Source organism: Leucoraja erinacea, chromosome 20, assembly GCF_028641065.1.
Source record: "Leucoraja erinacea ecotype New England chromosome 20, Leri_hhj_1, whole genome shotgun sequence".
NCBI lineage: Eukaryota > Metazoa > Chordata > Chondrichthyes > Rajiformes > Rajidae > Leucoraja > Leucoraja erinaceus.
The window spans coordinates 38,305,366-38,318,329 of record NC_073396.1 but is presented as its reverse complement, the minus strand read 5'-3'; the positions used below and the strand labels follow the sequence as shown (position 1 = coordinate 38,318,329).

The 12,964-nt window shown below is 41.3% G+C and overlaps 1 protein-coding gene across 1 annotated transcript in view; it reads right to left on the bottom strand.

Moving 5' to 3' along the window:
- Positions 1–225: 225 nt before the first annotated feature.
- xylt1 (xylosyltransferase I) overlaps positions 226–12,964 on the bottom strand; it is a 317,375-nt gene continuing 304,636 nt past the window's right edge. Inside the window, exon 11 of the mRNA XM_055651880.1 lies at positions 226–5,605. Within this exon, the coding sequence (XP_055507855.1) occupies positions 5,283–5,605 (323 nt within the window). The 3' untranslated portion in view covers positions 226–5,282. The remainder of the gene's footprint in view (positions 5,606–12,964) is intronic.

The window sequence follows — 12,964 nt, the reverse complement described above, 5'->3', positions numbered from 1 at the left end:
GATCGGGGGAATTTTGTACTGTTTTTTTGTTTCTTACCTTGCCGGAGATGCGATTAATTTTCAGATCACATTCTCAGGTCACTCTGCGGCCTACCATCGATGGAGCTGAAGGCTTCCCCGGACTGACTTTGGGCCCCACCAATGCTTGGGTTCGCTCCAACTGCGGGCTTACCATCAAGGGCTCGCAGTCTCGGGAGAGGCCGAGTCGGGAAAGTTTCGACTAGCCCCGACATGGGGTTTGATCGCCGGCACAGGGGAGCTGACATACCCCCAATGCAGAGACTGATCGCCTTGATGTGGAGGGCCAAAACGGTGCTACAGGAGTCAAGATCATCCTGTCAACGGAGGGCTCGAGGCCCCAGACCGCGGGAGAGCAAAGGGAAGATATTTGAACTTTTTTTATCTTCCATCACAGTGAGGAATGTGTAGGAGTCACTGTGGTGGATGTTTATGTTAAAATTTATTTTGTGTGTTCTGTTGCTTTTTATTTGTATGGCTGACTTTGCAAATGTAATTCCTCATATGTTGCAAAAGATACTTGGTTAATAAAGTATTATTGTGATTGTGAGTGTGTGAATACAATGGAAATAGTTGTTCGGTATAGTTGTAGGAAGACAGTGATATTAAAAAGAAATTGGTGCAATACATCTTAAAACCCAATTCTTGCTGCATTGAATATCAGGGAGATATTAATTTAATTGCAACTATTTTAAATGCTTTATCTACAGATTTAAAATGTCAGTTCCAGATTAGGTTGCATTACTGCACGGAGCCCAAGAAACTGTAGCAAAAGTTACTAATGTCTGAACATTGGAGGAATGTAGGACAGATAGCAGGTCCTACAACTCTCTGAGCCTCTTCATCATTCAACTGGATTACGGTGGGCTCAGCTACCCCTTAACTGCAATGAATGGCCATGGTTCTTGGGTCAGAGTATGCAAGTGAAATAAATCTTAGCAGTGAAAAGGTTAAAGCTAACAAGGAACTAAATGAAATCAATGGCAAACTTTTCACTTAATAACGTTTGGGGGAAGTTCCAGATTTTAATCACCTTACGTGTGAAGAAGTGTAACTTAATGAAATATTAAATGAGACTCTTGTGTGTTGAGATCTTAAGCCATGTGTCCCGTGCGTTGCAGCCACAGTAATAACAAAGAAAGTAAAGATACTGTAAAAGGCATGACGCAATTTTTTTTGTATTTTAAAATTTTGCAATCAAAAACACAATATGACAGAAGGCATCTATTTACAACAGCAGTTTTTTTTTGGTATGATACAGCATTTAATACAACTGTTGACAATCTGCAATATCTTGCTTTGTCAAACAAAAGCAGACTTCTTCACACCAGAAGGCAGCTAAGGCACAATTTCTGTGTTTCTTTTTCTCTCTGCTAATAGGAGGGCAAGTGGGTGCAAAACAGCTAGTGCAATTATTTGCGGAATAAAATTCTACATACAGGAAATTGTACTGGTTTTCAGAACTTTGATCAAAAGGTCAAATTAAAGGTATTTTTAAACATAAAATATTTTATTACTTTAAATAAATAACAAAATATTTACATCTTTCAATATGCTGCATATTGGAATTTGTCCTTCTTTCATTGTATTTACAGGTTCAGTTTATAAAATAATTCTTTACAGATTTCTTTTAATGCATATTTGGATCTTTAACAAAATAGCAGTCATATTTTTAAACTCCACTTGGTCATTTTCCTTCTGTTAAAATGAGGGTGTGATCACCAATTTATAAGGAGAGCCAGCACTAACTATCTGACATCCACACATTTGTTGACATTGAACAAGTGTAGCTTTAATAACCCCAAGACCCTTTCATAAGGGTCTTTGGACAGAAATTGACCTAAACGAGACTAACAAAGCTCAGTGAACAAAATATGTGACAATTTACAAATACGGTGCAGTGAAGCAGCACCTGAATATTTGCTCTGTTATCAGAGACATCTGTACAGCATCTTGCAGTTTTTTTGGCAAGTTTATCTTCAATTTTGATGAGCTCTCACGGCACGGATCAGTTTGCATAGATGATACATTCAGCTCAGGTGAAACAGGCTCAGTAGATAATTTAAATATCTATCACATCAGGTAAAATGAACTCCCATGTACATGTGAGGTAGCACCCATGATAGAGCCCCCTCCTTGTGGAAGGGAGAAGGCATGGGCGTCTACAGCATACAGACTTGATAATGGACAGCTGGGGAACAATTTCACAAATCCCCTCCCCCACAGAAGACTTTGTTCACTCAGTCGTGAAATTTGCTCGTCAACTTTATGCTTTTAACTTGTACATTTGGATAAGTTGAACAAATTGAAAAAGAGTACCTGCTGTGTACATTTCAAAGGCTGAATCTGGGCAGATCGAGCCTTGGGGAATACAGTCAGTTAGTTTGCATTCATAATGAATTTAGCAGCACACAGCGAGTCAGCCACTATTCAACCCTTTACAGGCTGAGAAATCAAAATTTTCAAATAATTCTATTTTTTTAAATGATCGAGTGGCAGGGGCAGGACACAAAATATCAAAATGAATTGCCCACCAGTCTTTTCACATTTATTTGCTGTTTTCAGCCTCGCTACAAACAAACTATAAATTAATCATGCCCCCATATCTAACATATACATGTCTTCTTTTGTCAGCTTAAGTTACCACTGCCGATGCAAACAGATAGATAGCACTGTATGTCTCCATACCTCTTACACAGATCTAGTTATCATTCACCCACAGGGCTGAGATACATTGATTCTTACAAGAGGAAGCCAGTTTTTAAAAAATCGGCTAACAGAGAATATTTGTAGATTAATAAAATGTGAACCAAATGTGGGAGAAATGGATCAGTGAGGAATGCAATCCCGATCGCTGTTTCCCACCCTCTCGACCTGTTAATGTACAATTAATATATTAAAAAACATTCCTTTTTCTAAGCATTTAGCAAGTCCTGTTCCAATTCAGATTCTTGAAACAATCTGGTGGGTTGTCAGTTCACCTGATTACTACTACACCAAAGGGATTTAAGATGCTGGAGTAACTCAGCAGGCCAGGCAGCATCTTTGGAGAACATGGATTGGTGACCTTTTCAGATTGAAACCTTTCTTCAGAAGAACCTGAAGAAGAGTCTCTGCGTAAACCATCACCTATTTATTTCCTCCAGAAATGTGCCTGAACTGTTGAGTCACTCCAGTACTTTTATGTCCTGCTGTGTATTAACCAGCATCTGCAGTTCTTTGTTTCGACTAAGACATCAAGTGCTGCAATGGAATAGTGCTCCTCAACCCACAAATGAACCATCAACTTCAAGAATGTAATGATCGCACTAATGAGGATGGAAACCTGGAATAAATGGGTGGGAGGTTCAGGCATTAACCTGTCTAAGCCAAAGGGTCACTCACTCCCACACAGGTTTTTCCTGGTTTTAATGGACTGAATGGGTGACAGCCAGCAACGGTGAATACTCACACAAGTGCAAGGATGTCTGAAATGTACTTGATTAGCCAGCAAGAAGCAAGGTAGAGAGAGGTTTGAACTGGCACCCTTCAAGAAGACTGAGGTAAATGCCAATTAGGAACCTTTAGCTTTCTCCCACTGCCCAGCTGTGCCAAAGCACCATTTTTCACTTTCACAATAGTAATTCTTCATGTTGACTTTGTTACAAAGCTGCTGTTATAGGAGAATGTGAGATTCAACATGATGTAAACCCTTTATAATCCTCAGTCAGCTTTAATAACTGCTGTTGTCTTCAGGAACTACATTTTTGTGGTTACATTTTCATTCTTTTATGTTGCTTTCTTTATCTTACATGGATTTTGACTGGAGGACACTGAGAAAATAAAGTAAGAAATAGAGTTGCTTATGGAAATAACTCGCTCTCTACTGACCTAACTGCGTAACATTAATTGTTTCACTCATACGTCAAATAATAGGTCAAGTTAAAATGGGGATGTGGTTCATTTGATACGTTTGCAGTTAGCTTATTTGTTCCATTAAAATGAAGTTTAAAAACCAGACATGGTGCTAGATTGCCTATTGCTAGAAAGGTCACCTTGACAGTAATGCAGTTTGCCAGGTTCAAATTAATATACCTTATACCGAATGTTTGAAAGACCAGGAATCCTCAATATTTAGCAATTCCAGCCCATAGTTCCAATCAAAGAGCCTCAATTATGCAAACTATGCTTGAAGGAGATAAAAAGTATCTCAGATGTTAATAAAAAGATATCAGTTCAGCTATCTATTGAAGAGCTGGTTAGGTTAATTCAGGTTATTTCTAGGTTAATTCTGCCTCAGCAGCTACTGCTAAGCTTGCAATATAGTTGTGGCTGTGTTATTCCAAAAGGAAACAGAGTCCACAGCCTCTGTAGTGCTAACTGGAAGATACACTTCTGTACCTTCACCTTAAACTTCCGAATTAAAAATCGCATTTCTGGTGCTATGCTCAATTCTGGTGCTTCTTCAATGAAAGTGCAGTGCCAATCACTTTTTTTTCTTGGCAAAACATGTTAAAAAATCGTAGGTCGTAAAAAACCTATAACTGTAGAAGGAATGTATGATAAAATAATTTTTAAAAGTATAGGCAAATTGCTACCTTGAAAAATTGTGATGGTCCCTAAAACTCTCAGCAGGAGTGAATCAAATTAGTTATTGTGGGGATGCTAACACATGACCATGTTCTGAATCCATTTCCCAGTCCTGGCTGCAGTATAATGCTCAGATCATCTGTTACACACTTGGATTATTCAGTGCTGAAAAGCCTGTTTCAGCAGAGTGTGGTAATCCTGTTAGGAGGACAGGCTTTCACTCTTACAGTAGGTGCAACAATTACACTCGATTCAAAGTGTCCTGTTGACTGAAGCTTTAAGACCTCTGTGGCTTTTAGATCAGGTACAGTTAAAGAAGATAGGAAGTCAGGGCATATGCCTTTATCAATAAAGGCAGATTATTAGTAGGATATAGATATCAAGCTGCAAAAGCAGCATCTACTCATTAGTCACTGACTAAAATGTTTAAATAAATAGAGTGCGAAAATTTCCTTCTATCTTTTTCGTACATGATAATACGATCGTTTCTTTCATCATGCCAGCCCAGCTAACACATACTTCATTTGTGAACATCACTGTCTTCAGTTTTAAATGCACTGCTCTAGCTTTGCCACAATTTTGTGAAGACATCGTGGAACTGTTGCTAAGAACTAAAGGAGAGACCCAACTGCAGAAATTGATCCCACTATCAGGAAAATTTGCATTTTCACAATGACTTGGGGGTGCACTAGGTGCTACCTCAAGCGGCCATTGGCTTTGATGGGACCCAGTTCTGACTTGGGGTCCGGACTCTGTGAGCTCCAGGTTGTTTGACTGCAGGTCTGCATCACTGGGCAAGAGGTGGGACCAATGGTACAAATGTCCACAGCTGACCACAAGCTGTTCACCATGGGATCCACCCAGTTCTCCAACTGTGAGCCGCTGAGAGCTGCATTGCGCTTTGCCTGTTCCGCTTGACTCGGAGTAACGTGGATATTCAGAGCGTTATTCAAGCCCTGAAAGCTTTGTTCCATGTAGGCATTCTTAGGTGGCCCATTGTGCAACTTAAGTGCTTCTTCTGCAAAATAAGAACAAAATGACTCATTGAAACTTCTACAATACTGCAAAGACTTCTGCAACACTGATTAAACCATCAGCTTCATCATTATTATTAGCACATAGTCAACGTCTTTTATATAATTGTGTAAAATATACAATCATCAGCTGCCTTTTGAGGAAATGTTTTACACATGCGCATGGAAACATAGAAACATTGAAAATAGGTGCAGGAGGAGGCCATTCGGCCCTTCGAGCCAGCACCGCCATTCATCGTGATCATGGCTGATCGTCCCCAATCAATAACCTGTGCCTGCCTTCTCCCCATATCCCTTGACTCCACTAGCCCCTAGAACTCTATCTAACTCACTCTTAAATCCATCCAGTGACTTGGCCTCCACTGCCCTCTGTGGCAGGGAATTCCACAAATTCACAACTCTCTGGGTGAAAAAGTGTTTTCTCACATCAGTCTAAAATTACCTCCCCTTTATTCTAAGACTGTGGCCCTTGGTTCTGGACTCGCCCAACATTGGGAACATTTTTCCTGCATCTAGCCCGTACAGTCCCTTCATAATTTTATATGTTTCTATAAGTTCCCCCCGACATGCATGGTCGTGAGTAGTCGCCCAAAGAGTCGTACCTTGTTCTGGTCGCATCTGGATTTTCAATATGTTAAGAATTTCCGGCACCCTGCTGCGACTATGATGGGTGCCGGCAAGTTGCCAAAAAAATTGGGTAACTTTGTGCATATAAGTAAACTTGAGTTCATGTGATTACACATTGGAAGTTTGTTTGTAATCAGCAAGATACAGATAAGTTAGGAGTGAGTGCAAAAATGTGGTAGATGAGGTAATAATGATGGGAAACATGAGGTTGTTCAGCTTCGTAGACAAATAAAAAGTGAGCTGCAATGGATTACTCCAGCATTTTGTGTCTATCTTCGGTGTAAAGAGATGCTGCCTGTCCCACTGACTTACTCCAGCATTTTATGTCTATCTTCGGTGTAAACCAGTATCTGTAGTTACTTCCTCCACAATAAAAAGTTAGCTTCTGGTTCAAAAGAAGCAACTGCAGAATGCTTCTATAGGAAGCGATCAGAGTAAGTCACAGCAAGTTACTGTCCTGGGCTCCTCCATTGCCAGTGTGAGGCTGGAGGACTCGTATTCTGCTTGGGTAGCTTACAACTCTACGGTATGTGCATTGAATTCTCTAATTTTAGGTAACTAACCTAACCCCCCTCCCCTCCATCACTTGCCTGCTTCCTCCCCATTTTAACTTGCTCCATTTCTCCCCTCCTCCCCCTCCCCGTCCACCTATATTTCCTCTGGCTTGACAATTTGTACTTCCTCCATCCTTATCTTCCATCTTTTGTCTTTTATCTATGGCCTTTGTCCAACCATCTGCCTCTCAACCCCTGCTCCTCCTGATCTGTACCCACCTATCACTTACCAACCAGGCTTTGTCCTGCCCCTCCTCTCTTCCAGCTTTCTCCCCCACCACAATCAGTCTGGAGAAGTTTCCAGACCCAAAACATCACCTATCAGTTTTCTTCAGAGATGCTGCCTGGCCCACTGAATTACTCCAGCAGTTTGTGCTTTATTTCAGAATAATAAGTTAAAAAGAGAAATAACATGTCTACTGTCCTAGATGGAAGCCCACTGCCACTATCTATGTGAAGAGGAAGGATTTTTTTTCAATGCCTTGGGTCATGCTCATCTCTTTGACGATACGATTACGATACGATAGAACTTTATTCATCCCTGGAGGGAAATTGGTCAGTCAACACCGTACATGAGAACTTGAAATTAAAATTAAATTAAAAGTGAAAACAAAAGAAAAAGACAAGCGACTGTTGGCTGGTTGCCGTGTGCCTTCACCGGAATGAACGAACAAACACATGAACACAGTCTTATCTCCAGCGCAGAGGATTCTAAAATTAGAGTGCCCCCCCCACACACACACACTGCATCCCCTTTGTTCTCTCACCATCCCTCATGACAGTGCCCCCCACGCCAGGTCCCCATTATTTTCCTCTCCCCTTATTACATTACTTATGTAGACTATCTGGTCACTTGCGTTGGTGTTATTCCCGGGGTCTGTGCACAGATTTCCAACACTACCACTGTGACAATGCTGAAAATACTGAAAGGTTGACCCTGTCACCCGAGTATGAGGATATTCATCACTAAAAACACTTGATTAGTCACACAGCATGGAAACAGGCCCTCCATTCCCAACTTGCCCACACCAACCAAGGTGCCCCATCTACACTAGTTCCACCTGCCTGCGTTTGGCCCAAATGTTTCTAAACTTTTCCTTTTCATGTACCTGTCCAAATTGTTCAATTTTTTGTACTATGTTCCATCTGTGCTATTTTACATTGGCTAATTTAAATTGTGGAAATTTTATAATATTCTTATTATTAAAAAAGCTGAATGGAAATAGGAGAAACCTTAATGGGCCCGTCCCACTTAGGCAATTTTTTTGGCGACTGTCATAGTCATAGCAGGTCACCGGACAAAACGGCGACTGGACTCCCCTACGACAATGTCTATGACAATGTCTACAACAACCTACCTCCTAGTCGACGTCAAGTTACGGCAAGCTACCGATCACCGGCGACCATTAGGACGTCCACCTACGACCATACCTACAACAACACACGTCCACCCGCGACAAGCTACGACAAGTTAAGACAATTCAGTCGCCGGTGCCTGTCGCCAGTTGACATAGGTTGACGTAGGTAGTCGCCAATGGAATTCACCGGTCAGCACCAGCGACAACCTGGCAACAACCTACGTCAGGCTACGATCGTTGGCGTCAAACCCATGGGGCGTGACACCAGAAAAAAAGTACGACTCTTTGGGCGACTGAGGAGACCATACAGGTGACACCCCAGCAACCATGTGGAGACAGCCTAGTCACCTGTAGTTGCCTAAAAATCGTCGATGTGGAACATGGGCTTGAGGGAGGAATTTAATTGACTTTTAGGGAACTAATTAATTCCCTCCAAATTCTGAATCTCCAGTTACATTTGTTGTCATCATCTTTCTTCAGTGTTGATAAGAAATTGGAGCATGTAATGTAGTAATCAAGGGAGGTCTTTTAATGAGGATTAATTCTTCCTGGTTTTCCAACTAAGCAGAAGGAAAGCCCTATGTTTCTTGAAGATACTTTAACAATACTTTCATGATCCCCAAGTGCTCTACTGCCTACAAAGTACATTTAAAAGTAGATATTGTTGTAAGGTAGGCAACCTGACAGCTAGTTTGTGCACAACGAGCTCCTGCAGAAGGCAGTGTAATCATTACAGGGTGTACACTCAATGATGTTGAGTGAAGGATTAATATTGATCTTTCTTCCAGGTAACTCACCTGCTTTTGCCGTAAAATATGACAGTCACCTGAGGAAACAGATGCAGACTTTTGCATTGAATGGTAGGACTAACTTTCAGAGGGATCTAGGGATGCAAGTCCATAGGTTGCTGAAAGAGGCACAACTAAATAGGGTGGAGAAGAAGGCAGACAACTTGCTTGTTTTCATTGCACCTGGCACACTGTATGAAAATTGAAGTCATGTTGCAGCTGTATAAAAGTTTAGTAAGGCCACATCTGGAGGACAGTGTGTCATTCTGGTTGCCACAGATGTGGAGACTTTGGAGAGTGCAGAAGATGTTCACCTGTATGTTGCATGGATTAAAGCATATTAGCCAAAAGGAGAGGCTGGATAAAAATGGATAGCTTTTTCTGGAATGGGTGAGGGGCAACTAAATATATAACATTGTGAGGCATAAATAAATAGTGTCTTGTTAACAGCGTGGAAATGTCAAATGCTAGATAGACAGGGTGGTGAATCTGTGGAATTCTTTGCCACAGAAGGCTGTGGAGGCCACCAGTGGATACTTTTAAGGCAGAAATAGATAGATTCTTGATTAGTACGGGTGGATCATACCCACATATTCATTGCCACAGAATGTTAGTTGATATATTTAAGAAGAGGTAGATTGATTCTTGTTTAGTGTCACAAGTTATGGGGAGAAGGCAGGAAAATGGGGTTAGGAGGGAGAGATAGATCAGCCATGATTGAATGGTGGAGTAGACTCGATGGGCCAAATGGCCTAATTCCACTCCATCTGACCTTATGAGCATTGGTTCAAGGAGAAAAGAGGGAATTTTAAAGGAGATATGCAAGGGAAGAAGCAATTCTGTTTTACACAGATAGTGGTTGGTGCCTGACACCAGGGGAGATCATAGAAACATAAAGGGTGATATGGACCAAGTGCAGGCAAATGGGATGTGTTTAGATTGTGTCATGTCGGCATAGATACGTTAGGTTGAAGTGTGCATTCCTGTACTGTGTCCTGTGCTCAGTGACACTGTGCTATGTTCAGCTTAACATGTCATCTGAACGAGGGCCTCTTTGAAGTAATTGAGCATCGAATCTGGAGTGAAACTTAAACACACAACCTTCTGATTCAGAGGTGTGATTACAACAAACTAAGGCAAAACTAAAACCATGCCTGATTATTGTTGCTTGAAATCAGTGCGTGGACTGATTAATCTCTAGTGGTTGCTGGCTGTTGTAATCCACCTGCATTAATTGTCAAAATGACATGCATTAGATACTCATTATGCATGAAAACTGAAACCAGATAAATTGGTTCAGTAACACTCCGGGTTCACTCTGACAACTATCTAGTGCATAATGAATAAATGTGGAATCTTTTAACACTCACAGATGGCAGGAGAGTTTAAAAATAGCACTTGAGAAAAAACACTCGTTTTTGTTCAATGATTCAACTGTTCAGATTGAACAAACAAAAAATGATTCATTAAGGGAGCAGCTTTGAGCCAGACCCATTGTTCTCAGGGATTTTGCCTGCTTCTCGTAAGCTTCTAGTATTTTAACACAAGCATCTAGATCAATAGGGTCTGGAGGATAAGTAGGTTGATGAGCATTCAGAGGCCGGGGCCAGTTATCCGACATAAATTTGACATTAAATGGTTAGTATCAACGCTGGCAGTCATAAACTACCAAACTGTTGTTTAAAGGCAAACTTCACAGAAAGAAAATGGCCAGTTTAGCCTAGGTGTGCCTCCACCTCCATCAGCATGGTTGACATTTAATTGCAGAGACAAAATAGAATGGAGAAAAAATATCACCATTGCCAAGGACATCCACAACCCAGTGAATGAATGAAAAATGTTTTATAACATCAACGGAACAACGGAATCACTTGCAATTGGGCTCCAAGTATCCTGACATCTTCCATGATGCAACAATAAGACCAGAGGAGAAAGGAGGAATGCAAAGAACTGCAGCATCTGTTAATTTTACAGTATTGATAATAGCAAATGAGCTTTGGAGTTAGTTAGTCCATGCCTTTCCTTAAGAAGTGATGCAGCATTAGAGATGTTGCCTTACAATGCCAGAGACCCAGGTTCAATCCTGACTATGGGGCGGTCTGTGCGAAGTTTATATGTTCTCCCTATGACCACGTGGGTTTTCTCCGGGTGCTCTGGTTTCCTCCGACACTCCAAAGACATACAGGTTTGTAGGTTAATTGGCTTGGTAAACACAATTTGTAAGAATTGGTCTGCGTGTATATAATAGAAATCTGAAACTTTCAGCCACGAAAATTGCTCTTTTATATTGTCTGAGACTGATGAATTTTTCAGTAAACAGAAGTATTAAAAGCAATTTGGTTAGATTTGGTGAGACCAGGATTTGGAAATTGAGAATCACTTTTCAAAGTGGCAGAGTTCACCAAATTAGTGTAATCACACACCCAATACATATTAATACAGTATTGTCGTGTGTGGGTCTCAAAAGGAAGCACAAAGTCCAGTGTTTTGAGAGGCACCTTTTATTATGTTCTTCCCGGTTGTAGGGAAGACCAAACAAGAGAGAGATGACACCCAAACCCCTGCCTTTAAACCCTCTGGCTAAGGGCAGCCTCCGGACTGAACCACTCCTGTGCCGAGGGGTTCGACAGTATGATGGCACGACCCTTGGGAGCCGCCACAGTATTACTGCAAATGTTACACCACATCTGATACCACTAATAGGAGCTCAGGTATGCCCTGAAATTCTGCTCAGGGAATGTTTCACTACTAATATACGACTACTCGATAATTCAGTTTACAGAGGCTGCTTTGTTCAGGTAAATTATGGGCATTTTCTCATATCTACTTTCGATTGTTTAGATTAGAGACACAGCGTGGAAACAGGCTCTTCGGCCCACCGAGTCTGCGCCGACCAGCGATCCGCACACATTAACACTATCCTACACACACTGGGGGAAATTTATACATTTACAAAGCCAATTAACCTACAAACTTGTATGTGTTTGCCATGTCTAGATCAGGAAAATGTTATTGTTAATTGGATGTTTCCGACTATATTTAGTTGTATTAGATGCAATGACAGTGGAAACAGTTGTGGTTTCCGCTGCGATCCGGTTTGGCATTTCATTTTGCGCATTATTGTTCTTAAAATGTGAAAGTGCAATGCATGAAGATGTAAAGATAGGATGCGACCCAGTGTAATGGCAATGATCCCCAATGTGACGTTATCCACTTTGGTGGCAAAAACAAGAAGGCAGATTACCTGAATTGTGTCAGATTAGGAAAAGGGAAGGTGCAATGAGACCTGGCTGTGCTTGTACATCAGTCACTGAAAGTAAGCATGCAGATACAGCAGGCAGTGAAGAAAGCTAATTGGCCTTCATTGCGAGAGGATTTGAGTTACGGATCAAGGCTTCTGCAGTTGTACAGGGCCCTGGTGAGGCCACACCTGGAGTATTGTGTGCAGTTTTGGTCTCCTAGTTTGAGGAAGGACATTATTGCTATTGAGGGAGTGCAGCGTAGGTTCACATGGTTAATTCACAGGATGGCAGGGCTGATGTATGATGAAAGTATGGATCGACTGGGCTTATATTCACTGCAATTTAGAAGGATGAGGGGATCTTATAAAAACATATAAAATTCTTAAATGATTGGACAGGTTAGATGTAGGAAAACATTTCCCGATGTTGGTGGAATACAGAACTCAGGGTCACAGTTTAAGAATAAGGGGTAGGCCATTTAGGACTGAGATGAGGAAAAACATTTTCACCCAGAGAGTTGTGAATCTGTGGAATTCTCTGCCACAGCAGGCAGTGGAGGCCAATTCACTGAATGTTTTCAAGAGAGAGTTAGATTTGGCTCTAAGGACTAAAGGAATCAAGAGATATGGGGAAAAAGCAGGAACAGGGTACTGATTTTAGATGATCAGCCATGATCATATTGAATGGCGGTGCTGGCTGGAAGGGCCGAATGGCCTACTCCTGCAGCTATTTTCTATGTTTCAATGTTTCTATGATCGAGACAGGAATCACAAA